Source organism: Pholis gunnellus, assembly GCF_910591455.1.
Source record: "Pholis gunnellus genome assembly, chromosome: 12".
Taxonomy (NCBI): Eukaryota; Metazoa; Chordata; class Actinopteri; order Perciformes; family Pholidae; genus Pholis; species Pholis gunnellus.
The window spans coordinates 12456681-12484662 of record NC_136539.1 but is presented as its reverse complement, the minus strand read 5'-3'; the positions used below and the strand labels follow the sequence as shown (position 1 = coordinate 12484662).

The 27982-nt window shown below is 43.0% G+C and overlaps 1 protein-coding gene across 1 annotated transcript; it reads left to right on the top strand.

Annotated features, from left to right (window-relative positions):
• The first annotated feature begins 12 nt into the window (after nucleotides 1-12).
• osbpl6 (oxysterol binding protein-like 6) lies at nucleotides 13-27980 on the top strand. Its single transcript, XM_079170474.1, has 23 exons — nucleotides 13-214; nucleotides 5851-6099; nucleotides 12484-12606; nucleotides 13048-13101; nucleotides 13565-13678; nucleotides 13777-13947; nucleotides 15518-15656; nucleotides 15889-15992; nucleotides 16365-16457; nucleotides 17833-18001; nucleotides 18794-18924; nucleotides 20131-20238; nucleotides 20661-20792; nucleotides 21599-21686; nucleotides 22713-22966; nucleotides 23265-23402; nucleotides 23647-23710; nucleotides 23895-23973; nucleotides 24064-24208; nucleotides 24302-24446; nucleotides 24619-24745; nucleotides 24951-25073; nucleotides 25231-27980. The coding sequence occupies exons 2-23, from the start codon at nucleotides 5953-5955 to the stop codon at nucleotides 25340-25342; spliced, it is 2760 nt and encodes a 919-aa protein (XP_079026600.1). The 5' UTR covers nucleotides 13-214; nucleotides 5851-5952; the 3' UTR covers nucleotides 25343-27980.
• Nucleotides 27981-27982: the final 2 nt, after the last annotated feature.

The window sequence follows — 27982 nt, the reverse complement described above, 5'->3', positions numbered from 1 at the left end:
GAAACGGGCAAACACAGCACTTTCCGTTATGTTCTAGTCCCCCCCGTGCAGCACACGTACTTAATAACAAGAAATATATGCATGTCGATGTGGATCCTTACGGAAGCCGTTTGTCTCTGAGAGGCTGGGAATCTCTGCCCAGTGAAGGGAGACCCCCACCGTTTGTGTCCTGCGCCAAGAACTGTAAAGACATGGTCGTTACACCGCATCTGTGGTAAGGCAATACGCTCCTTTTGTATCTCTCTTTCAAGGCAATCTCAATGCCAGTGTATATCGAAGAAAGCGCCGTGTCGTAACAACGCTCTGTCGAATATAAGCGAACATCAGCGCGTGTTGTGGTTCGAGACCTCAGCATCTCCTTTTTTTTTTTGTATTTGCATCACCAAGGACCAGTCAGACATTACTAACGGCGCTTAGCTAGCTGTTAGCTGCTGCTCGTCTGACACGGGGATGAGATGACCCGTAGCGAAACGAGCATAATGTCGACCATGACGACGTAGGACCCCTAAAAACATGGATGCTGTCGTGGACGACTTCGACGAGGTAGACGTAATGCGTCACCGACATGTTCACCTCTCCAACCGGGCTTCGTGGTTTCCCCTAAAACGTCCCATTTGGACAACTGTACCACCGTATATCTTGAGTGTTATCGATGCACCTCCATCCCATAATCCTCTATATTCCCCCTCATCACGTCGTCGGGGTTGAGGTGCTAACTAACTGAAAGTTAGCCAACTTCTGTCACTGACAGCATGGCTCCACATTATCGCCCTCTTCAACTGAAGGTCAGCCAGTGACTTTGCAGTTGTTCAAAATAGACCCGAATCGCATCAACCAAAGAGCAGCAGAGGGGACAGGAGAGCTGGATGGGTTGGTGGTTGTGTGCCAGTGGGCATGCTGTCACAGTGATCAGCAGCAATGATTGATTTTCTGATATCATTCTTGAAGAAACACCCCTCCTGCTGAAGGTGTCCCATTTAAATACACATCATTGCAGAGCTCTATGTGCCTGTACCTCACAGCGAGGCTCCAAATATTGGGCAGATTTGCCACATGTCATTAATATTGACAGTCAGGAGTAAATCGGATAATTGCTCCTTCTTACTTAAGTAGTTGACACATTTAATATGTGGCTTTGAGCCAAGGCCTATGAATCGTGTATATCTGCTCCTTTGGTTTGCTTACTGATAGCTTCTTGATGCTTAGCATCAGTCAAAATATAGAGGTACCAGTGTGAACATGTTTTTAAGTTACTTTATGTTATACCTATACAAACGCCCTTTCAACACGCGACAAACATAAAAAATGCATCTCCTGACACAAAAACTGTAGACTGACTTTGTCTAAAATAAGATACCAGATCGTGGTTTACACCAACTGACAGGATCTGAACAAGAATTCAGAGCCAACTTTCAGTTCCTAACATTTCCCAATATGGGCACAAGTCAGTCAGTGCTTAAAAAGTATTGCAGTGTGAAACCCCGGCTCTACCTAGATGATGTAATGCGTGCAGCGCAGGATAAACTGGCTCCGTCCAGTTAGTGTTTGTTATAAAAAAAGACAGGCTTACTTTAAAGAGATGTGTGCCGCTCACTGCTTCCAGATGTCGCACCAGATCTGCGCCCAGGTCAACGGCCCGAAACGCTGCCGTCGCTGATCAATATGCATCAGCGGTCTTAAATTCAGACAGTAGTCGTCCTCAAAGATAACGTAACGCAATCTCAGGACACGGGTCTGCTTCTACTTTAATTATGCAACAGAGAGGGGAGACCAGTAAACCTGGGTCCGTGCTGGTCCATAATTTGGCGTTTTTTGGGTGGCGACGCAAACAAGAATGTCTTTTCACAGTCGCCATCACGCCTCATCGTGTTACATGTTCGTGATGCCATTAACTTTACGCTTAAAGTGCAACATAGGAGTGACTGATCACTGTTTGTTTTCTTGTTTTAATTGGTTTGTTTAGTTTTGTGTTCTTGCACTGCTGCTTGACGAATAGTGTGTCTACATCTCACGTTTGTTTTCCTCATTCCTCTCAGACTTCGCACAGATAGTGGGATCACTGCGGCGCTCTAAATCTCTGTGTTGCTGCTCTCCCTTGCTTGACCCACATCAGGGCAGATTACAGTCTCTGCTTCATTCGTGATACTCTACTGATCCCGGTGGGAGAAATTTGACTTCTTTCAACCACCCGCCTACGGTCACACCACATATTCAGCTATAAAAAAAGCCCTAAACATCCTGTAGGTCCCTGGATGATTTTGTGCTCAAAACGACCAAATATTATGAACCATCTGTTGTCATTTTGTGGTCGTACAAAAATGCTACAAACCTTTTAATTTGCTCAGTTGATGCTCTGAAACAGGGCGACTTGTAGAGCTGGGAGATATGGAGAAAATCAAATATTGTGACACTTTTGACCAAACACCTCAACACCGATACAGGGTTGAATATTAAAGCCTTAACGAATGATTTACTCAATGAGCCGTGTCTCCGGTTCTCACTCAATCATCAGAGTTGTTTACCCAACTTGTTCTCGTAAAGAGGTCTAGATGAGTGAACCTTGTATAAACATGGAGCCCTACATCTTTAAATTTATACATGCTAATCGCTTCATTGGTCTGTGATTTGGGAAAGCCCTTTCCACAAATCATCTTGCTTTTCTGGTGCATGAAATGAGAAACAGTGTGTTCAGTGCTGAGAGGGCTTTTTGGGTGAACAAGAGAAATGGGAAAGGGAAGTGAAAGTGTTTCCCTGCTTATGAAGACATTTCATGCACATGGAGCCACACAACTATGAGGATATGCCCTCTTCTATATATACTGTATATATATATATATATATATATATATAGTACGATATGCCCGCTTGCTGAGCTGCTCACAGGAACTGCAAAGGTTTAGCCCAAATTGAACCCTGTTTACATAATAATAGGTTTTTTTAGTAGAGAATTGCTTTCTTAAAACAATATCTCAAACAATCTAATTAATAAAACGTCATTTAAAGTCTGTTGTGCATTAACTGAGTGGTTGTAGAGAGAGTGTGGGGACATTATACTCCAACGTGAGCATAAAGTACATCAATAGAAAATATGTGTTACGTGCGTGACTCCACATGATATTACCAAATAATAATTGAATGAATTGAATCATCGTATATTCTTTTGTTTTCAACAGTCTATTGTCTGTACAGGAACGTGAGTGCTTAGATCTCCAGTATATTCTGTACGGCTTTAGCGTAAAGCTAACACTCCCAACAGGAACGATCGGTCATTGAGTTGTTCATCAAAACAAGGATTACAGGATCATTCAATGCAGCGCGAGGCTCAGTAGTGTTCGGTGTGACTCTGTTCCTGAGGTCTTGATCAGGTGCTTAGGAGGTGTCGCTGTAGTGTCCACATGGCAGGGCCTGCAGTGCTGCTTAAAGGACCATAATCATGGTGACTGGATTTAGAAGATTAAGCTCATGACATCAAGACGTTCCCCAACATCTATCCCGGTGTTGTACGGAGGAACACTTGAGTCCTTCTAAGCAGGAGCCAAACAGACACATTGGGGTCCTCAAAGTAAGATCCCTGCGTTTGTATTTCCTTGTGCAGCAACTGTTTACTGTGACCGGTTAACCTGCTGGCACTACTGGTTTACACTACAAAAGAACCTTTGTTTTGACTGTGTTTTAATACATGAACAGTGTAACAACATGTACTGTGTGTGGACAGTTACTTACAGCAGATTCATGTTCCTTCTGCTTCCATATTAGGTCAAGGAGAGTGGATCTATTAAACAGGCTAAGTGGAATACTTTTGTCTGAACGGACGTACAGCGTCGTCTCACAGTAGCTTAGATCCTAGTTGGCTTAAGACAGGGCAGGGATAATGACAACGTTGCTAAGGGATCTGAATAATAGATTACAGTGTGTGAGTATACTGCACGCTTGCATGCGAGAGTGCACACTGCTGAAGTGTGCAGAGCTGCTTGGTGGACTCGGGGAGTTTCCCCAAAGGCAGGGGAGAGCCTAACAGACACACAGTGCACGTAAAACCACAGCGTGAACACAAACATCTGTATCGCTGCCACACAGTAGTCTTCATAAACCCTTCACAGTATGTCTTTGGCTTCATCTAGTAAACATAATAATGTTATAATAATGTAATTAATTGTGTAATATATGTCAAAACATTACCGTAGATGTGGACAATTTAGTCTTTTAGATTTGTGTCACGATGTCTTAGCCAGGGCTACAATCAACAATTATTTTCTTTATGATAATCAATATAAAATGTCCTAAAACCTAAAGTAATGTCATTTAATTTAATTATATTTTCAGACAAAAAGTCCAAAACCCAAATATATTCACTTTCGTTTACTTTCTCAAAAACAGTCACAATTGAGAAGCTAAAACCCGAATGTCTCGCATAATTGCCGAACAATGTTGTTTAATCAATTATTAAAATAGTACATTGATACATTTTCTGTCGATCCAACTGTTTGATAAATGAACAAATTGCTTCAGATCTAACCTTAGTGTTGTATTATAGAGTAGTCACACACCAATGCTGTGCTCCGTACATGATTTACTGTGGAGCTGCTGTTCATTGAGAAAATAAACACAATGAATCTTACTTTGTGTTCATTATATTCGTATTACTTATATCCGTTTTCACAGATCCTCTGAATGTTATCCCCAAATGTCACATTATTAACATTTGATAAATATTGTGCTATTTGTCCTTGTAAAGGTCCAATAACACTTAAATTAAATTGAGCAGGGTTTGTTAATCTGTTTGTTTTCCACTATCTTGCCATCGATGTATGTTCTGTCAGTGCTGAGACCTCCAGAGAGCTCAGACAATTACACAGCACCACTGCAGGCAGTACTGAGGGTCTCATCATGGAGCGCCACGGTGCCATGACTAATGACGAAAACAAGCGCTCCCCCCTGTGCTGTCTCTAGCTTAACACAAGGTTAACCACACATTTTAAAACTAATATATTCACACTTAATATAGTCAACAGTCAAAACATTTTAAAATATCCAATTTACTATCTTAAAACAAAGATGAGATGCCAATTCTCCCGTTTGAGAAGCCGGAACGACAAATCTTTGGTATTTTTGTTTTCAAAAAGAAAAAAAGACTTAAAGCTGAGGTAGGCAGTTATTTTTGGTGTCATTGGGCAACAATTCCATAATAATCTTTCAGCATATTGTGACCCAAGTGATACCCCGGGAAGGCAGTTTTCTAGTGAAGGCAGATTTGTAAATTACAGCCCTCCTCTTGCAACTCTCCCCTCTCTGACCTACGTTCTTCTCAGCATTTCAGAGATGGAGAGAAAATACTTCAGCCTTCTACTAACTGAGACCTCATGGCGGTCAGCTCGTGCAGAAGGCTAACGATATGTTAAAAATGTTATTATGGTGTTTATGCCCAATGACACCAAAAATATACTGCCCAGCTTTAAGATACTAATCAATTATCTAATCTAGTAATCGTTGCAGCTCTATGAAGATGTACTGTTTGATGTTTAACTGAAGTTAGCGGTGAGTACATAGTTAGAGACTCAAGTCAATGTAGGTTAGAGCTGAAAAGATCGTCCCATTGCTCGATATGTCGATCAATAAAGATGCAACATCTCAGGTTTTATCTGTTTTTTAAAAACCCACGCTTCAAAGAATACCTCGCAGCGTCTCGACTGCGCGTCTGTGCGTTGGGTTGACATATTTAAATTGATGGAGGATAGTTGTGAAAGCTCATTTCTTCTTCTACGACGAGGAGTCGTTTTGATGGACGACGGTGTGGGGGGGGAGAGAATGAGGAATGGGATGTAACTCCCTGACCTTTTCTTTGTTTTTCAGATGAACAGCAAGCAGTGAGTGCGAGACGCTTTCTTCAGAGGATGCTCGTGGTCTGCGGGGCTCAGTGTTGAGGGAGGTCCACAGAGCCGACGGGTGCCCACCATGTCTCACCACCAGCACTACCAGCGAGGCCCTCACGGCCGCACCATGAGCTCCGAGGAGAGGAGCTATCCGCTAGTAAACAAGAGCGCCACGCCGGTTCACAAGAGCGTCTCCTCCTCTTCCTCCTCCCAGCGCGACAGTCGGCAGGTAATTGGAGTCTGCGTTGAGTTTTCTAGGAAATAGAAGCACTTTGAATGAATGAGCCGTGGTAACATAGGGAGGAGGGAATATTATTGTTTGGTTGCTGCAGTTGCATGCAGTGCCATCCTCTTGAGAGACTCGTGAGAGTTTATGCAAATAGAAGGGAACTCCCAGGAAATAGTAAAGCGTGAACTATGAATGCAGCAGTTTTAGTGTGTGAGGCAAAAACAGTTAAAACCATTATGTGATGACCTAGTCATTTTCAGTAAATGCTGCCCCAGAATTTCCTCGGCAGATATTTAAAGTGTGCAGTTAATGTTTTCCTCGTAGGGTTGTCCTCGAATTACTTTGCCCACTAAAGCTGAACAGACACTTTATATTAATCTTGCAACAACTTTTAATCTGCGCGGTTAAAACGTACTGCATGACCTCAAACTGATCAATTCACCAGTCACAACGTGGACGCCCACATTGACCCTTCCAAACAAGATGCAGGCATTCCTCAAAGCAACTGACAGAAACAGAAAGTTCAGCATCACCTCATGCACATTATACTGTGGACTCAAAGCAGGAAGAAAATGGACAACAAATGGCAGAGAAGATGCAAAAAATAACTTTCAAAGTTCAGCTTCATTTCCATCACAACACAGTCTCAGTCAAGGCCACAGTAGCCACAGCAATGGTACTCCGGTCAATTGTTTCTCTGTTGTTGTCTATTTTCCCTCTGCAGATGAATTCAGCCGTGTTACTGACTAATGATTAATAGTTTCTTCCCTCTGAAAAACGGCCATAACTCCCTGGTTTGTAAGTAAAGACCTTGCAGAGGCGTGGTGAACAATGAGAGACACACTCTTGCTTCACAGTCTACAAGACAAGTGCTTAAAGTGAAGCCAGCCCCCAGCCCCCAGCCCTCTTCACCTCACCGAGCTGCTGTGCCACCGTGGCCGCGCAGAAACCGGACACCGAAACCGGAATCTCTGACATCACAGCTTTTCCGTCGGCACACGACGATGAATACTTCATGAGGCTCGGTGCTCTGCTGAACATGTGGCGTGCTCTGGGAGCCGATCTTCGTCCGGGAGACGGCTTTCTGAGGACAAAGGGCGGTCGGTCCTGTTTGAAGCACACAGTCGACGGTTTAACCCGTCTGTTCATTGTTCCTTCCTTTCACATCAATACTTGCTTTTGATAACAAGGCCTTCACGGGGGAAAGGTCTCAGTTATTTCATTTCCCCGGCGGCCCCGTTATGTAAATGCCAGCTAAATCTGAGAGCAAGGTTACCTCAGCACCTCTCCTCTCATTCGTCTCTTTTAATGTGTTTAATGAAGTCGGGTACTACCCGAAGAGGCAGCCGCCAAGATGGAAATAAACTCTTTGTCAAGTAGATTCCCTTGAATTTTTGCACACCACCTTGATCAAGACCTCAAGATAGTCAGCGGCGTATTGAAAGAATCGGCGGCATATCGGGAATTTAAAATGAGTTCTCGATTGTTGCAGCTGTTTTGCGTTATGAGTGATGCAGCGACGTGCCTGTGGGCGACCCAGACACTCGATCTATCTACAGAGGCAGGTACACTGGTCAAAAACAGTGACACTTCAAAATCCTCTTCGATTCAGCTGCCCCAGGGTTTTTAGCTCACAACCATCTACAAGGAAAGAAAGGCATATGTCTCAGTACACATTCATTCTGGTATTGGAGACTGGAAAAAGGGTCCATTTAGTAGCTGTTCTGGAGCTTTCAATCATATAACATGATTTTCACGACAAGTGAGCGAACCGTGTGACAGCTAGTGAATGGACCTTGTGGTCAGACTGAACTATCCTCATGGACCAGAATGGACTTTTATAAATCATTTTATTATTAAGTGAATATAAGGACGTCTCCAGCATATTTAGTTGTCTCTGAGCTTAATTGACACGATGCTAAGTTATAGCTGCACATTCTCTTGTGTTTCCCTGCATCGCTGTCTGCTTAGTGTGTTCTGTATAGTGTACAGTGGGACCGGTGCTAAAGAGACGATGCAGTAAAATTCATCTTCCCCAGAGACATCCTGAGCAAGCAGAGTAGACGCTGGGAAAAGACCTGAGCTTGCTTGGCTGGACCTCCGTTTTGAGGGGGAAAATGAGAGCGGGGCATTTTGTTGAGGGGAAGCCTTAAATGAGAGCCAGGCCCCATTTTACAATCAATACATGTCACTTTCCCCTCTGCTGATGACTACTGTTCATTCTGGAGGCCCTCATGAGAGCAATTAGAGGCACCACCTGCAGTAAGCACACACACACACACACACATATACAGTTTGTGGATCAAGAATCAGGATGTCGCTGCAACTGTCCATTTTTTCCCCTTGCTGCTCGTCATTTCCTGGTTCGATAATATGTTGTCGGCTTGGAGACAGTCGGAGGAACAGATGGAGTCACACGCTGTGTTTGCGGCTAATATTTAAGAAAGGTCCCTCTTCATTTTTGAGAGTGGTAAAATCAATGATTATCAGTTGCTCTGTGGTCAGATATCGGCTGTTTTTATGTTAATGACCACAAAAAAACCGATGTTAGTGTAGATGAAAGAATGATGGAGCACTTGAAGCAGCATGAATCAGTATCTCACCTGTCCTGTACGGATGTCTTTCTTTATTTATTCTGTAGCAGGTTATCGTGATGGGCTGGTTTAACCTGTCTGATGATACACTTTTCCTCGGCACACAGCAGACCAATTCATAAGCAAAGGAGAGGATAGAGAGCAGAAACACACCGGCACACCCCCTTTATACATAGCTTAATATGACGAGAGTGAGGCTTATTGTCTGATATAGAAATTATGCCGTGAATAAAGAGTCACACTGAAAATAACGCACCGTCAGACCCCTTCTCATCATTTTCTTAGAATAATTAGGTTGTGTTTTAAAGAAAATACATAAAAGTACAGATTACTCATTTATATATAGTATTGCTGGTCTTTAAATGGCCTGTTTTTGTACCTCTTTTCTTGTCAGTTTTGAATATGTTTGTTTCAATAATATAAACAAATTTAACCCCAGGGCAAAAAGCTAATGACCTTTCATGTTTCATGAAATAACTCATCCAGAGTTCCCCCTTCACTTGAATTGAATGAGCCTCAGTGTCTCTCCTACGAGTCAGCAGATCACACGTGTGGACTGTAGGCGTGTAACTGGATCTGTGGCGTCTAAACGGAGAACGAGAGTCTCTCAGGGTGATAGCGTCTCACCCATTGGGCCACTCAGACACCGCAGTGAAATCCAGCCTCACAGCTATTCCTCTGCGCTTATTAGCTGCTGAAATATCGTTGTCGAGTGGTCATTGTGGAGGACGAGGTGGGAACATTTTACAGTTATTTGATCAAGGAGTACCGTATATTCTTACACAAGTACAACGAGAGACCACATACTTTGATCTGCAATTTGAATTATTTAGTATTTGGTATTTTGTAGAGAACACACAGGTACATAGTGATAGTTGTAATATAGCTTTAAAACATACACACAGACAAAAGTCTGAACTGTTATTTAAGCCGGTAATCTCATTCAGAAGTTCTGTTTTGCGATGTAGAGTCTGTGTAGAGCGGAGAAAAAGAAAACATAACCAGTAGTAACAAAAGGACACATACATAAAAACAATCATGGCGAGAGAAACTAGAGCACGTACACTGTACGTACCGAGAATATAAAAATAGTTTAATGAGCCATTGAAAAGTCATCAAGGGCTCTTTGAAAGGTTGTATACTTTACGTGTCGTGGGTAGATGTTGCTGAAACTAGAGCTGCTCAGATTTCAGACTCATTTAAATCTAAACTGTAGACCGCCGACTCTCTGCCAGCTACAGAAGCCATGAATGGTCTTATTTCCTTTATTCTATTACCTCAAGATAACGAGGCAACGAGACGACGTTAACATAAGAACATGAAGCCGTTATCCTGCGATTCCTCACTAACAGAACCTGGCCTTTATTTCCTTTATTTTGGGTAATCGATGGTTATGTTGGGCCTTTAGATTCAGAACGATTTAGAAAAGATGAAAGATGAAATCACTCTTGTTGTTACATCATTGTGTTTTATTGCACTTGACTACGCTAACGGTGAAGTAGGACATAAACTGAAGTGAGCTGAAACGATTGGAAAATCTTCTGATTCAAATTTGATCGTGTTTATGCGGCGCTTAAGAAAAGTTCGTCCTACAGTCACTGTGTCAGAAGCAGATGTGCGAGAGAAACTCGTCATCAGAAGTGGGCTGTCGTACGGATATTTAAAGTGCTGATTTCTCCAAAGCCTGTTTGTCCTTTCTCCTGCTCTGGCGGACCTTCACTGTAAGTCATTGCCGCATTAAAAGGTCTACTTACACAGGATTGATTTAGTTGACGATTGGGATTATGAAAAGCATCTCGAGTGTTCTGGCATCTACTGTAGCCGTGTTGTTTAACTGATATGACGAGAGAGAAACGACGGCTAAAAGCTGAATCAGTTCAAAGTTCTCCAGTATCAAAGGAAGAAGCTCACAGAGCTTCTGACTGAGTCGGCCACGAGACCCTTTATCAAAAGGGGTGAACTCACCTAGAGGGAGGCCGGCTCATTCAGCTTTAAATGATTCTGCAGTAAGATGAATGAATGCAAAGCAGGAGTGCAGGAAATCGCTTCGGCTTGATTCAGTTCTGTATTTCGGGTCAAATAACAAAAGCAAATTTCCATATAAGCCGATAGTCGGCAAACACTGTTTACCGTTTACGTGGAGCCAGAGGTTGAGTGGACTATTCCTCGTGAGGAATTTGTTGATTTCCAACCGTTTATGGTTCGGATCTTCAAACGATTCCCAGGAAAGTGCATTCAATTGCAATATTTGCAGCGCAAAGCCATTCTTTATTTAGTGCAGTGTTGATTTAATCAATTTAGATCCAGTTGAAAGTCTGTTTGTAATGCCCCCAGATAACACACCGGAAGTTGGTCTGAAGGGTTTCTCAAAGACTTTAAGGCTGTTACGGTCTGAATACAGAAGCGTCGACGTATCAATCATTTCACATTATACCGTCGAGCTGTTAAACTGATAATGACGTAATTGCTTCGAGCATAACAAGTGGACGGTTATCTTTTACGACATGATTGCTTTGAATGGTGATGCTCGCTTCGCTGATGAAGTTGAGCTGCTGCACTTCCTCGTTCGCACAGAGCCACAGAAGGGGAGGGGCTCTCGTCAGAGCAGAAACATGACCTCATCAACAAACAGATCTGTTCGCCCGGCCATTAGATCAAACAAGCTGTTGTCTCCTTTTGTTAAATGTCCGGCGAGCCGAGGTCGGGTGTCGTAACACACACCCGACGAGCTGCCTCCAAGGCTGCAGTGAAGAGCCACAGGCGGTTATTTGGGTTTCACGAAGATGCTTTTGCATGTTGAGTTGTGGGTTTTGCTGTAAAGGTTATTAATAGCGTACTTAATCTGGTCTGTAACGGTTCAAAAACACACAATGTTAATGTTTTTTACGACAGTCAAGACGATTAGCTGCGTTGTGAGTCAAAGTTGGTTACTGTTACCTGTCGATGCTCCATTAATATCTCGGTTCCTCAATGTTTACCTGTGACAAACGTCAAGAAGCACCTTTAACCTACAGTTGTTACTCTCCCACTGATTCAAAACGAACTAGTTAACATATTACACCAAGAGAGAATTAGGGTTTATCTTAATTAATAAACCAAAGCAATTAACAAATGATGGTCACCATTTATTTTGTTTCTTAAACAACACACATTGAAAACACACTCCAAAAATTACAAGTAGTGCCCTTTTTACTCACAGAAAACGTTTTTGTTTGTTTACCAGGATCCTAAAAAACATTAATTAATAACATATCATATTTTTTGTGATCCAAGAACATAAAAAATGTAATAGTAAATGAATACCAGAGGAAACACATATTTGGCTCACCAAGAATCCATAGAGATAGATCGACGCGTACAGGAAAATGAAGCGTGTTGGTTACAAATGTTCGGACTTCAGCACAAACTACCACCTGAAAGACGCTCAATGGACGGTGTGTGATGTGTTACCGGTCGCTGCCTGACTTTGCTGTCCCTCTACTCCAGAGATGTCCCTTTGATTTACAGACCTACTGGAAGAGCACAGTCAGGAGAAAGCTAATGGAGTGGAAATGCTGACAAAGCAGGAGGAATTTGAATGGGGCCGTATTTCTTTAAATGTGTAGTACAGTGGGGGGGGGGGGGGGGGGGGGGAGAATAAAGAAGCGTTAAGTGTATTTTCATAATTTGTGCATGACTTCAGCATCTCTTCTTTTTATGAGAGGACTTGTATCTCCTGTTGTCTTCTTCTTCTAGAGGAGTGAGTGGATTAGTTCTGACACCGCTTTCTTTTTTTTTTATTCCTGTCTAGGAGGCAGACAGCTGGGAAATCATTGAGGGGCTGAAAATCGGCCAGAGCAACGTGCAGAGGCCTGATAAACACGAGGGTTTTATGTTGAAGAAGCGGAAATGGCCCCTGAAAGGCTGGCACAAGGTAAGATCTACAGACAAAGCGAGACACGAACGCTTTTGTTAGGGGGGGAGGAGGGGGGGGGGGACACTTTTAAAATGAGCCGCTCCTTGAATGTTAAACAGTTTGCTGTCTAGTAAAGAAATACAATAAGTTCCTCTTTCCATTCACCTTGCGTTACCCTCTCTGAGCCTCTTCCGCACACAGTATTTCCTTTGAAGTCACCGCCTTCAGCATCAGCTTAGCTGTTGTTTTCTCAAAACACTGGATTTAAAGTGGAGACTAGTCCCCGATGCCCTCATGTTTTAACTCACAACACCACAGAAAACAGCTAATTATGAGAGAATAAATGGCAGACGACCTGAATCCACAATACAACCAGGTCCAATGTGATATATGCATTCAACGTCTGCCCTTCCTGTTATTCCGACCAACACATTATTTCTGTGCTTATATTCTCTGCAGCGGTTTTTTGTCCTGGACAATGGTATCCTGAAGTACTCCAAGTCCCCCATTGATGTAAGTAACCCTGACTATAACCCACGGGCAGACACTGGGCGGCCCGGCCTGACATCAGCTGGGCTTGACAATGAGTCAGCAGAAACATCTGCAACACGGGTCGTAATGTTCAATGTGTGTCAGCTCGCCATGGCACTTTGCAGGGAAGCTAAAAAAAAAAATTCGGACAAAGTGGAAAAGTAACACGCGACTGTGAAGAGGCCAAAGAATCACGCACACGGTGGATCACTTGTCCTCACGTTTCGCATAAAAAGTGATTGTTGAATGTTAAATACAGCTCCTTCAAAGTGAATACGAGTGATCAACGAGGTTTCTTTGGCGTCTTCAGACTTTTCGTGTGAAAGAAATTTGTTGTAAATGTAATTACAGATTAAACAGACTTGTGCACGAATGATTTGACGAACTGTGAACCTCGAGTAAACTTGTGCTTTTAGTAGACTCATGTGTTGATCACTTACCTTAGATCCAAAAAGGCAAACTTCACGGTAGCATCGACGTTGGCCTCTCAGTCATGTCCATCAAGAAGAGAGCCCGTCGCATCGACCTGGACACTGAGGAGCATATCTATCACCTGAAGGTAACGCTGATGGGACGAGTCAATATTGTCATTTCAGCAGCGATAAACAGGACAGGAGGTCAGCGGAGGACAGAGTTGAAAGCTGTCTTCCCCTTTAGGTCAAATCTCAAGACATCTTTGACGCCTGGGTGTCCAAGTTGCGTCATCACCGGCTTTACCGACAGAACGAGATTGTGCGATCTCCCCGGGAGGCCACCATGCGGACGTTTCCCCCGCCGGCTGCCAAGGAGTCCCCCCAACCTGCCCCGAGTGTGGTACGTGAAGCCAAGGTGAGCCCTCCCACCAAGTAATCGTTCGACTATTTTCTCTTTTAATCAATAAATCCTCTGGTTTATAAAACGTAAGAGAAAAAAAAAAGGAAAAATGTCTATCGCAGGTTCCCAGAGCCCAAGAAGACATCAGAAGAACAGTCCAAAGATATGCAATTTACAATATTTAACTGAGGAAAGCAGCAATCCTCACATTTTCGAAGCTTGAACCAGACTGTGCTTGAAGATATTTTAAATTATTAATCATCAGAATTATAGATCAGCTGAAAACTAAGACATAGTGTTAGAAATGTCATCAGCCTGAATGTTTTCCTTCTGCTACTCTGTATCAAGCTTAAAAGCTCTGTCTCTCTCTCTCCCTCTCTCTGTCTCTCTGTCTCTGTCTGTCTGTCTCTCTCTGTGTCTCTCTGTCTCTCTCTCGCTCTCTCTCTCTCTCTCTCTCTCTCTCTCTCTCTCTCTCTCTCTCTCTCTCTCTCTCTCTCTCTCTCTTATTCAATTACTTATTCAAGAAGGGTACTTCATGGGGAAGGAGAGATCGCCTAGTTCTGTTTTCAGTGGGAACTGGGATAGTTCACAACGTTCACAGTAACGACAGAAAATCTTAAAGTTCAGACAAGACTGAGGCTGTCTCTGTCGGGATCCCCCGCCTGATAACGTTATAGTGAGCACTGTTGCCTTTTTGTGTACAGTGTACTGTTGTTTGTCCACACTCAGTGTAGCGGTCCCCCGGTCGTTGTTGACGTTTCTGGACTGTGTGTTTACGTGAGGATGCGGGTTCTCCTGGGAGTGTGGCTCTCATGCAGGCCATTAGAGGTGATCAGCAGGATCTGGATTCAGAGCAGCTGGCTGCAGCCTGATGAGCTCTCCCAGAAGAACAGCTTAAGCACGAGTCTCTAATCCTGGAGTCAGAATGAACTGCTGCATGAAAGAGCTTTGGAGGGAGGACCATCATATGTTGGTTGGTTACCAACGATTAGTGGTAATATGAATGTTCTTTAGGACTGCAAGCTATAGCGCACACTGTTTTTATCTAAAGCTGTCCCCCAACAAGTACAGGGAGACGTTGTTTGGTGACAGGTAGTTACCGAAACACAACAGCGTTTGCACTGCAATGTGTTTTTAAAACATGAGACACTACTTTTGCTAAAAAAGGAAAGTTGAAATTGAGACTATGGTGAGCCCTGGTAAGCGGACGTCTCCTCCCTCTCCACAACTTAACGTTTGGCTCCGGTACTTAAACAAACAGCACTACACACCTGGTAGTCAGCTGTTTGGCCGCTTATGGATTTGTTGGTCAGAAAAGTGAACTGCTCTCTTGCTGCTTGAAACAAGGAATTCAAAGACATCTATTTGAGGAATTTCGAGTTTCTGGCATCTTTCACACCAGATGTTTTCACACTCCCGAATCCAGAATATTCCTTCCATCAGCATGTCAGAACCCCTTGAACTGAAGTATGTTCAAAACCCGTTGAACCAGTAACAAGTTTAGAGCACAGTACAGTAAACTCTGACACGAAGTCACAGACGAAACATTCTCACCCGTGTGTCTGTTCCCCCGTCACCCCTTTAGCAGGCCAAGCCGAGCAGTTTGCCGTGGCAGCCGGTGGCCCCGAGTAGCAACAGCAGCCTGCCCGCCTCCTACAGTAACGGCCAGAGCAAGGTGGTCGCTTGGCTGCAGGAATCCGAGGAGATGGACAAGTGCGCAGAGGGTGAGTGCAATTTTCTTCCTCACACTGGGAACAAATCTGATTTCATAAAGAAGTTACTGTAAGTCTTTTTAAAACCCTGAGAGAAGGATTGATCCCTATTTCATAATACATAACACTGAGTGTGTGTGTGTGTGTGTGTGTGTGTGTGTGTGTGTGTGTGTGTGTGTGTGTGTGTGTGTGTGTGTGTGTGTGTGTGTGTGTGTGTGTGTGTGTGTGTGAATTATATTTTCAGAGCTTGCACGATGTCAGTCCAATCTGACTGACCTGAGCCGGCTATTGCAGAGTTTAGAGATTCTACAAAGGACACAGTCAGCGCCCAACTTCACAGAAATGCAGGTAAATAAAGTTAGACAGAAGCACACACACACACACACGCACACACGCGCGCGTAGTGGCCTTTTTTCCAGGGAAGTCACCTTGACTACCTGTCTAGACAGACAGGATTAATCTTTGCAGACAGAACACCTGGCTGCTTCTCCAACTGATCCGTATCTTTTGAATTATTTTGTATTATAGTTTTCGGCTGAAATGCATTGTTGTTTTTTTAACACCTCACCTTCCACTTACCTCAACATTTTGTTTGCGACTCATTTTTGTGAACGTGGTCTGGTTTTGCCATTTTCACTGCAATTATTTTGCTTTATTTGTGATGTGTTTGTTCTATTAACCACATTTTTTTGCATATTTTGATCCATGTGTGTCACAAAGACCAATTGTGTAGAATTGTCAAAGAAAGAAAAGCGCTTGAACAGAAGATGGAGAACAAAAAGTGTCGGCAAAGATCCAAAATTCCAGCTTCAGGTACCTAAGTCACACACACACAGCACAGATATATACACAGATACACATACTATATATATATATATATATATATATATATATATAGTGAATACAACATGTATTGTAGTATTGTATATAACTTGATTTCTTTGTTGGATTTTTGTTTTAATAAACGCAATGGTTCTTCCTCTTCACTGTCCAGTCAGTTATATGTAGGCGACTATCGAGTGAGCTCGTCAACAAAATGAAAAAATACTTTCAGATGCTACTCGGGTCATTTTGTTCAAAATAACGACATATTTTTTTGTAATAAATATATATATATTGTGAGTTTCTTCTCATCGAAGTGCTCTGGGTGAATTTAAGTTCTCCTGATAATTATAAGCGTAATTCAGCGTAAAAGTCTCGAGCTTTTATTGTGAAAGGTCAGAACGGAAGGAGTAAAGCGGTACACTAAGGGGGCAATAAGCGTACAAATAAATAAATAAATACAAAGTATTTTGTGGCGGTTTGCATTGTGATGCGCTGCTCTGCTCACATTGAGTATATTATCTTCCGGATGGATTTGGATTATGGATTATGGATTTGCTCTCTCTCCTCTCGTTCATTTGCCATTTTTGCTTCATCGTGATGGTGTATCGTGCTCGGTTAGTAATCGGTTGCACACTACTTTTCATGAGGCATTGTGGGATACTTTGAGTCCACTATATACGGTATAATCATTCTCACTATATATACAGACAACTCTACAAAATGGTGAACTCACTATATAATCCACTTTATAGTCAGTAGGTAGTGATTTGGGGCAATATGTTTTGCACATTAAGTACAGTACAGTAACCTTTTAAATATAAAAGGTTTGGTAATGGCCAGAGAGACACTGACGTAACTGATCACAGTCACAGGTTTGGTTCCTGCATGAGCCCGCATGTCCAGTTAGAGTGTTAATAACACTAAAGTGAAATATACTCCCACTGCTCTGTTGTTTTTTTGTTCTTTAATCGGTCTGCACTGCAACCGGCACTGATTGATGTGATCTTTTATGGCCTGAGTGGGGATTTCTTCCATCTCTGCTAATTCTTCCTTATTTTGCTTAATATATTCATCTGTACTTTTCTGAAAAAGAATAAATGTGCTTTCACACACTGTTGCTTTTACTTTTTAACCACCCAATGTCAAGACATGAAGTCATGAATAGATTTGCTATCACGTGATCTAATAGCTCCTCTATAGTGTTAGTCCTGAGAGACTTCTAGATGTAGTAAGTCAAAGACAGCAGGTTTTGTTTTCATTTCTGAGTTAACTTCCTTATTGGACCACGGTTCTTGTTCTGTCGGACACATTGTGCCCCTCAGCTGACTGACGGTGGTCCTCTGTGCTCGTCATCTCTCTCCAGGTCCCTCTGTCTGCCAGCATGTCCCCCGTCCGTCTCCACTCATCCAACCCCAACCTGTGTGCCGAGCTGGTGGACTTTCAACCCCCCGTCTCCCGGCTGACAGACAGCGTCGAGTGTGCCAGTGACTACATTAAGCTTCAGGAGGAATTCTGCACAATTGCCCAGAAAGGTGGGCAGGCTGCATGCACGGCTGCAGGGTTGTAATGCGAGAAGTGTCCAACTGTTATTCTGCTTTCTTACAACCTACATCACATTTTCATGCAGTAGTTTTCCCAGTTGTTTCTGTTGCTTATGATGTCATTGTACTTATGAAGTTAATTTCTGAGATCTTGGAACAATAAAAATAAGTCAGAGAGGAAAGAAACAATCACACAATTAGCTTAAAGCTAAGTCTGGCACATGGAAGAAGCTGTGCACTGTACCTGACAAATATATAGTTGTGTGGAAACAAAGTTTTTCTGTGCAGTAAGTGATTATCAGCTAAATTACGGATACGTTTATTATCAGTTTTAACTCCTAATATAAAGGGATTGATCGGACAACCTGTCTGCTCATGACTTGTTAAAGCGATGTCGCCATTCTCCCAGATACCAGCAATTAACTTAATTTTATATAATTCATTTTATCCTAACGTGTAGAAACAATAGCCAAAGCTGAAGTCTTAATAAACTGTGATTTTCTTTTTAATTTTGGTGAACCAAGACTAACTCAATAGTGGGTTTATTATAATAATCATAGTAATAAAAATATGTTTTATTTATTAAATGCACTTTTACAAGCTACTCAAAGACTCTTTACATATTATTTAATAAAAAAGAGCCTAGAAAACTAAAAGACAATACAGGAGACAAGTAGCATGTATGTTGAAGATACATTTTTTAATTTTGAGGATTGTGACGAAGCGACGTAGAACAGCTGATCGTATGTGATACTGATTCAGTCCGGTCCTGTCTCCGTGCAGTCCACTCCCTGCTGAAGTCGGCCTTCAACACAGTCGCCATCGAGAAAGAAAAGATCAAACAGATTCTGTCTGAACAGGAGCAGTCGGACCAATCAGCCCAGATCAACTCTCTCAGGAAGTCTCTGTCACAGGTAATGGGCCGTCTTCAACCATTACCCATGATGCCTCTCTCCTTCTATTAGTTAGGGTGAGTTAATGTGAACCGTTTGTCACACATATTTGGCTTCTTCTCATTGGTAAAGCCTGGTGTGATGCTGTGTTAGCGTGTAATCGCCCGGAGTGATCGGGACATTACCGGGGAGATAACTGCAATAATCTGAGCCGTGTGTCTTTTAAGACGAACCCATTCTGTAGTTGTCATGTTATAAGATGCTCTCACGACGGCGGGACGTCAGATAAAAGAGTTTATTCCAAGCCGTCGCTGTAATCACAATAGAAAAAGATCACGTGTGGAGATGAGAGCACAAGCAAGTGAACGGGGGGGAAAGTTCAATCATCTTTTCCCGTATTAATTGAGAGAGAGAAATGTGCCGTGCAGTTCATTAACTCGGCTCCTCAGGGCCGTCTCTCTACCCCGGTGATTTAATTGGACTGTTCCTCTGCCAACAGTCGACATTATTTCAGTGAAACGTTTCTTCTGCTTTATCTCCGCTTTGTTCCTAATTGGATGGTCGTGTGACATTGTTGTTGTCGGCCGGAGGGGAGGTTTCTGTGGCAAAGCTCTGTGGGAAGTTGATGATTAGGATTTATGGTCGTTAACAGCTACAGCTGCTGATGACGACTGTTAATTGAGTCTTTTTGATGTTCTATTACACACATTTACTAAAAGTGGCTGTTTGTGTATATTTAAAATCCTATAACTACTTGCTTGGTTTGTATCGATGAACCCACAGAGAATGATCGGCTCATTCTGCAGCTCTACTCAGCTTTGTAGCATGTTTCAGCTCATTGTTTTGGTGTCTCTTATTTATAGCAATAGGAATAGCGTCAGATATGTCTTAAGTCTATCTTGATACAATATTCACATGTCCATATGCATGTTTAGAGAGTTATTTTTCCACTGTCAGCATTCCTCCTGTTAAAACTGTCCGTGAAGAGACATCCTCTAAAAGGTGAAACCTGCGATCGCTTCACTTCCAGTATGGAGAGGAGGAATGTCAGTCACTTATCATGTGACAGAATTGAGATATCCTTGAAGAAGATCCGAACCAATCCTTTCAAAGTACCCACATCCAGTGCATCAGACACTGGATCTTCCCTCCACCCAGTATCAGAAAAACAGCAAAGCAAGCGGAAAATAAACCACACGTTTATTATTTACTCTTATTATTATTCAGGCCCTGTCCCAAAATGCAGAACTTCGAACCCGACTCAACCGCATCCACTCTGAATCTGTCCTGAATGAACAAGTTGTCAGTGTGAACATCATCTCCACGCCTGATGAGGTAGGTCTCTGTGGTCAATCTGTCGCTGACGGAGCACATTTCTGACTCTTACGTTGTTAAAACAATGAGGCTCCCAAGGCGGACCGGGTAGTTGGAGTGTTTGCATCATGCATTCATCAGTCGCATTATTGATCCCTGTGCTTATAGATTGATGGTTTTTCCAGTACACCCTGGCAGGTAAGCTTTAAGGATCATTATTCTATGCAGAGCCTGACGTTAAGTTTAATGGAAGAAAAGAAAAAAAGACTAATTAGAAACGGACGGGAGCTCGCCCTCTGGCAGGGATACACATGCTGCGAAATGAACCCTGTGTCGTCTTCTGATGGTTGTTTGTGTTCGGCTCTGTTTGTGTTCTTAAACCTGTCATCATAGCGAGGCACAGTTTACATCTCGTGTGTTTGCTTGTGTGCTTTTTCCTGCAGGCTGGAGAACAGATGGGGATCCCTCTGACTCAGCAGGCCTCTAATGAGAGCCGGCTCTCCATGTCGGAGTCCGTCTCTGAGTTCTTTGATGCCCAGGAAGTGCTTCTGTCAGCCAGCTCGTCGGAGAATGAGGTATGAGGGAGTTGAGACAGTTGTGTGTGTTTTAAGAAAGTACGACAGTTTGGACCATACGGGGCGGTTTGTAGAGGAAGGAAGGGGGTTGAATTAGCCCTGCTGCTGGGAAGCCAGATAAAACATCACCGTGAAGGCTGTGTGCGGAGCTGGAGTTAGTCAGCATTTACTGAAGGCAGCATGAAAAGCAGACATAGCATATAACGGAAACTCAGATTATAGCCAGGCACACAGAAGGACTTCTTTTCAATCTGCCCCAAGTCCTCATCCCTCAGTTGAGTCATAAAGCGCCTGTCCGTTCCTCATTATTTGTATCTTCTAGCTTTGTTCAAAAAAGGCAGTTTGTACCATCACTTCTGCCTTTTAAACTCCTGCGAACAACCTGTTCCAAGCATATGTGGTCTCCGAAGACCCATTAAGCGTTGTAGCTCCCCAGGCATGCATTGAGCCGTGTTGAAGGATTACTCCCCAAGGAAAATCCATCAACTCCCCCGATCATCCAGCTCCAACAGCGTCCCATTCAGACCTGTGACGGTCAAACCGTCACCAGCAGCAGGCGACTGTAACAGGGGCTGTTACAACAACTCGCTACAATATGCTCCTCTATGGCCTCATTGTGTTTGCTGCACATAAAGTATGAAAATGCCGCAGCGCCTCGTCTTGTGATTACTGCAGCGGGACAGATAGCCGGACGACTGCTGCAGTTTGTGAGCCGCTGGCAAACCGCTACTCACGGTGTGATCAGAGTCTGTGTTGTACTCTACTGCGCTGACTCACTCCGCTCTGTACCTGTTCCCCCCTCGCAGGGCTCAGACGATGAGTCATACGTCAGCGATGTGAGCGATAACATTTCAGAGGACAACGCCAGTGTGACTGATAACGTCTCCAGACAAAGTAGGTCCAATCCTGCACCACCATGAACACCGAGTCCTCCGTCCATTCCCTGTTAGACATTAATGGAGGAGGAGGAGGGGGGGGGGGGATCCCATTGGCTGGATCAACCGTGTTTTCCTTTCCAACATCCACACACACACACACACACAGACAGACACATCTGGCAGGATCGTTCATCAATGTGGCGGAGGCAGTTGACTTTGCAGGGTTGCTTTGTGCCAAAGGGCTTCTCTTAGACTTTATGAAATCTATCTTTGTGACAAGGGACGGGATCTCATCATCCTTGTCACATAGCACACAGCAGTATACAGTATCTATATTGGTAATATTAGAGTGACTTAGATGTATAGAAATGGAACAAACATGTCAAATGTTCTACACACTGTTAGTTGACAGCAAATCCAATCAAGAAACGCCACATCCAGAAATAAAGAGGCGTGACCACATCACGCATGTTTTAGCCTACACTCACACACAGTATGTTTTTGGATGTTTTAGGTCTTATTCATCACTTTTAAGGCTCTTTGTGGCCTGTTCCCTTCCCATACCAGCCTGTACAAGGCTTTTCCAGACACTGTAGTGCACCAGGCTCCTAATCAGAGGGCAGAGTCCAAAGCTTATGAACGTCTACTCGTGGGAATGAGGCTGACTTTTAAATCTCTTTTTAAAACATAGATGTATTGCAGAGCTCAATCTCATTTTACTTGGATTATATCTTTGTTTCTTTTATCTGGTATTACTTCTATTGGTTTACCTACTTTATTCTGGTCCAGTCTGTTGTCTAAATCAGCAATTAATAATCTTTTCATCCGATGATTATTTTATCAATTAATTGATTAATCGTTTAGTCTCTCTCTTATTGTATCTGTTGACTTAAACATGCTGCCGTGTGTGAAGCACCTTGTGCTTTATAAATGAATATTATAACTATGATTATATCATAAAGAGCATGATTCAGAGCAGAGGTTAATGTTGTACCAGTTGTCACTGAGATACTCTTCTTCATCTTCTTCTTCTTCATCCCAGTGGCCAACGGAGACTTTGCTGGCAGTGCCTTCCGTAACGGCCGGCGAAGCTGCCTGTCGGCGCCGTGTCCCGACACCAGCAACATTAACCTCTGGAACATCTTGAGGAACAACATCGGCAAGGACTTGTCCAAAGTGTCCATGCCTGTGGAGCTCAACGAGCCGCTCAACACCTTGCAGCGCATGTGTGAAGAGCTGGAGTACAGCGAGCTGCTGGACAAAGCTGCCGAGACCGAGGATCCTTTTGAACGCATGGTAAAGAAATCCAATGTTCGTCGGGTCATCGCTGTTTGCTTTGGTTTTAAATTCCTGCCGTATTTGTTTATATACGAGGCGTCGGTCACAACCAACACAAAGTCTCACGTCTGTGAGGTGGTGATATGCTCCGCTGCAGCTGTCGACCTTGGATCCTCCTATTTTTATCTGTCTTCTGTCCTTTTGATCGTGGCCACTGCATGCTAATGTTTGGCTTATTTGTGACAAAGCCTTTTAATAGGGAGCGATTAATCCCCTCCTGTTGATGTTGGCCGTGTTGTTTCGACTCTCTTGACAGGTTGTCGTCGCTGCTTTCGCCGTCTCGGGCTACTCATCCACTTACTACAGAGCAGGAAGTAAGCCATTCAACCCGCTGCTCGGAGAGAGTTATGAATGTATTCGGGAAGACAAGGGCTTCTGTTTCTTCTCCGAACAGGTATGCTCGACATTTTTTAAGACATACTATACTATGGATACCATTTTTACAATGAACTGATTAGAATTTGGTGGTCCTCACTAAACACATTTTTGGGTATAACTCAAGAATTAACATTTTGACAATTTCACACTAGTGATGAAGTGATGAGTTTTGGCCAGACATGGATGTAAACTGCCACGTGACTGCTTGGCGGAGGCGTACAACAGCGAGGCGGTAATTCTAGTTTGATCTTGTGTCCCAGGTGAGCCACCATCCTCCCGTCTCTGCCTGCCACTGTGAGTCCAAGAACTTCACCTTCTGGCAAGGTAGGTTAGTGAGGAGTGGCTTTAGAGATGAGCTCCAGTCTCATTAAGCCTTTTTCATTTCCAGCTGAATTTGTACTGATTAAAACAACTTTTTATTTCTTACATTTTGAAAAGAAATGCAAAGATTTGAGCGGTCTATACATTGTATTTTATTCCTTATGTTTTGCACCGATTTGCTTTTCAGATGTGAGATGGAAAAACAAGTTCTGGGGGAAATCGATGGAGATCTTACCAATCGGGAGCGTGAATCTCATGATTCCCAGGTATCTTCGACGCAGCAGCTTTGAGGAATGTTTAAAACCAAATCCACACATTTCATCTCTACAATCAAGGCTGTTATTGTATATTCATAGGTTTGGAGATCAATACGAATGGAACAAAGTCACCACCTGTGTGCACAACATCCTCAGTGGACAGCGGTGGATCGAACACTACGGGGAGATCACCATCAGAAACACAAAGAGCAGCGCTTGCCTCTGCAAACTTACCTTCGTCAAGGTGAAACCGCTTCAGCAGTCAGTGTGAAGACGTGGTTGGAAATGCTCTGCATTGTGGTACAGGGCGGCTTTCAACGGGACGTTTGTCTTTCAGGGAAACTACTGGAGTTCTAATGTGAATGAGGTTCAAGGATTTGTGATGGATCAAGAGGGGAAAGTGATCCACAGGCTTTTTGGAAAATGGCACGAGGGCCTTTACTGCGGTGTCCCACCCTCTGCCAAATGCATCTGGAGGCCAGGTAGGCACTGGTTCACCGGACTTCCCCCTCTGACTGGTGTTACTGGTCACTTAAGGTCACTTAACAATATATTTTGTTCCTTGACACATTTCAGTGGATGGGGTAGGAAAGTTAACACATATTATAGTTGATTTTTAAGATGTTTGTTTACGTTCTTTCCTCTCCTTGTCAGGCTCCATGCCGACAGATTACGAGCTGTACTACGGCTTCACCAGGTTTGCCATTGAATTGAATGAACTTTGCCCCGAGTTGAAAGATGTTCTGCCCCGAACAGACGCCCGATTCCGGCCCGATCAAAGGTACAGCATCACATCCTCCGCTGCCAGTACGCCGCGGCCACCGGATGCGAAATAAAATGTCACTGATTTCACAAAAACAACATTAATCTGAGGAGTTAATCTCGCAATATTGTTTTTGTTTTTGTGTAAATGCAACATGTTGTCTCTGTTCTTTGTAGGACCGTCTGATTTCTGTTCACTGAAAAGTTGTGTTTGGGTCACGCAGGCATCTGGAGGAGGGGAGCTTGGAGATGGCGTCCTCAGAAAAGCAGCGCATTGAGGACCTGCAGAGAGTCCGGAGAAAGTGGAACGAGGAGAACAACATCAAACTGGAGCCACGCTTCTTCAAGTAAGCACAGTAACCAGATGCATAAAACTCTCAGACAGAAACATGTATGTATATATATATATATATATATATATATATGTATGTATATCTTAATAAATGAAATATTCTCCTCATCACTTTCAGTTGCAACTGTCACTTCTCCATCTTTTTCTTGCAGAAAAGTGGTTTATGCCAATCACAAGGAGAGGTGGGTCTCCAACAACACGTACTGGGAGCTTCGCAAAAACCCCGGCTTCATCAATATGGAATCTACAATGAACCTGTGGTAGCACACGGATTGCCATGTCCTTCATATTTTCATCGCAGACAAAGACGGCCGTCGCCGATGCACAATAAGGTGTTAAGAGAAAACACGTTACGATGAAACATCCGTGTGCAGGGATGCAGAGCCGGCTACAGAGCTGAGGGATGGCCCGAGGCCCGGCGAGCCTGTCGAGGTTCTGTGGCACTGCCACATGGTCGTCCATCCATGGAAACATCCCGTAGGATCACCTTCATTGTGCTTGTGGAAGCTCGTACCACTCCTATGTAGATCTTTCCTCAGCTCCTTCGACTTCCGAGTATGTCCTTGCCTTAAAAAGACACCCATACAAGTCACATGATTTAACGCTTTTTCCGTTGAAGCCATTTGATTCGACGAGGGTTTGGGTTAGACTAGGCTATGAAGTAGACCTTTTGATTACCTACGATACCTATTTGCATGTTTAGAGAGCAGCTTTCACTGGCATTTAGCCGCATTTACTATATCATCAATCATTGTAGAAAAAAAGGTGTTTTTATAAAATATCTTGGACTCAGAATTTAGTGAAAAAGCATTATGTGAATTGGCAGATTTTACTTATTTTTGCCTTTTTAATACTGTTGATATTTGTGTGATAGCAGTACTCTCTCTCGGGAAACAACTAAATTAATATTAATCTCGGCTGCCGCGGAGTCAGTATGGCGACCACAGATGGAAATCCTATTCCAGTGTTTTGGACATGTGATGCACGAGACAGCTGCAACATTTACCGAATGTTTTCTCTTTGAAATGGTCAACACAGATGTGTTTCAGCTCACAGTGGAGATTCTGTGTAAATAGAGCGGTCCCTTTTACTCCACTGTCTAATTTTAAACATGAAACCACATCCTGTGAGTCACATGGTTACATGAACACACACATAACTCCCTCCATATACAGTAGGCACGCCATATATAATGGACTCTCAAACATAAAACACTTCAAGTGAAAGGTCTGAGAGAAGATGATGTAGTAGGCTGTACAGACTGTAAAGCTCTCAGAGACACTTGTGATTTTGGGCTTTATACATCGACAGTGAAACATGAGGAGAACACTCATCTACACACAGCTACACAATAATAAATCCCCATCACAGTTTACCAAAGCGTTGTCTGAAATGTACATTCTTGTTCTGACTCACAACCAAAAATGTAAAATGAGATGAAACAAAACAAAGAAAAGAAAACAACTATTACCAACAGCTGCTTGGTATTTTTCTTGATTGATAACCTACTTAATGAATCAATCTTAAATAAGGAATACATTTTCTTTTGATTAATTATTAATCATGTCAGCACTCCCGAAACTCATTCAGTCAAACGTAAACAGTTGCTCCAAAATACAAACACCAGAGCCACCTACAGGTCGCGTCATGAAAATGCCGTATCAGTTTATACATAAATATTTCCTGAAACGTTCATACGGTACCAATTTTACACTTCAAGGATCAAAGTGTGTGTGATTTCCCCAGAGACTGTACTGCTGCATTCTGGGCTTCTGCACAGCACCCGTTACCTATTTACAGTTTTGTGTATTTATTGCGAAGCAGATTAGCTTAAATGTTTTAATATTGTCCCCCTTTTTGCTTTACAGAGTTAGAAAATATCATTGAAATCACACAAACACGTAGTCACACATTGTCCACGAGCATCTCTGAGTGGATTCCCCTCGTACAGGAACAAAAAAAAAAGAGGGACTATAAATATGTAGAATGAAAACTATGTGGAGCAAATCCATCTAGTGTGCACTGTTCATATGGTACTGTAGATTACAAACCAAAAAGGTAGAACTGCTTTGCATCCACATCCCTTTTAATTTCATCCCCGATCACAAACTCAATGCTAGAACTTGTCAGTGTCAGTTTCACTTGCTGTGCCTTAATGCATTTATTAATGCCTCACAAACACACTACTGATGAGAATCCCCATGCAAAGAAGGTATTCCATTAATAAACTCCGGACATTAGACAGTCTCCAGCGCCCTACAGAGGACACATTGTACGCGTTGAGGGTTTCTCTGCAGACAAAGTGTCTCGTCTACGGTCTTAAAGGGAGACGTCTTTGACAGGATTTGACTGTAAAATGCTTGCAGACAGTCTGCACTGCTCTGCTACACCAACACGTAACCAAAACATTTTGGTTATCACTGTAAATACGGCACATTTAGAAGATGGGTCGCGACTTAAAAAGCCGATTCCTTTTCCCCTCTTACGTCAGTGATTTTGTTTTTTTTTAACGAGACTGAATCACGGCAGGTGTGTGAAGAGGTAACAGCAATGCTTTGCGTAGGTTTTGGTATCATAGTGTGACTGAAATGAAAAAAATACTCATGAGAACCTCTTCATGCTTTCTTCATCCACTGTTGCACCTGCATGTCTAGACTACTTAGCCTGCCAATGAATATTGCAGATGCCTTACCAAAAAAATAAAAAAAAAGGTTTTTTTGTTTTTGTTCAATTGGACTTTTTGTTTTTGCTTTGGACTGACATGTCTCCCAAAGCACCGTGTCAGCTCTTTCTAATCTATTTCCTGATGGGTACCTTCTAAAGTGCAATTTTAACAAAGTACATATCTTTCCATGAACACTGTACACTGCTGCTACATAGTGCTTGTTCTAATAAAACTGTAAA

Excerpts from the sequence above, each read along its gene's own strand:
- osbpl6 (XM_079170474.1), top strand. The coding sequence starts at position 5,953 with ATGTCTCACCACCAGCACTACCAGCGAGGCCCTCACGGCCGCACCATG. Across the intron at positions 18,925-20,130 it reads TCAGGAAGTCTCTGTCACAG|GCCCTGTCCCAAAATGCAGA; the intron begins GTAATGGGCCGT and ends ATTATTATTCAG. Across the intron at positions 24,447-24,618 it reads CAAATGCATCTGGAGGCCAG|GCTCCATGCCGACAGATTAC; the intron begins GTAGGCACTGGT and ends TCTCCTTGTCAG.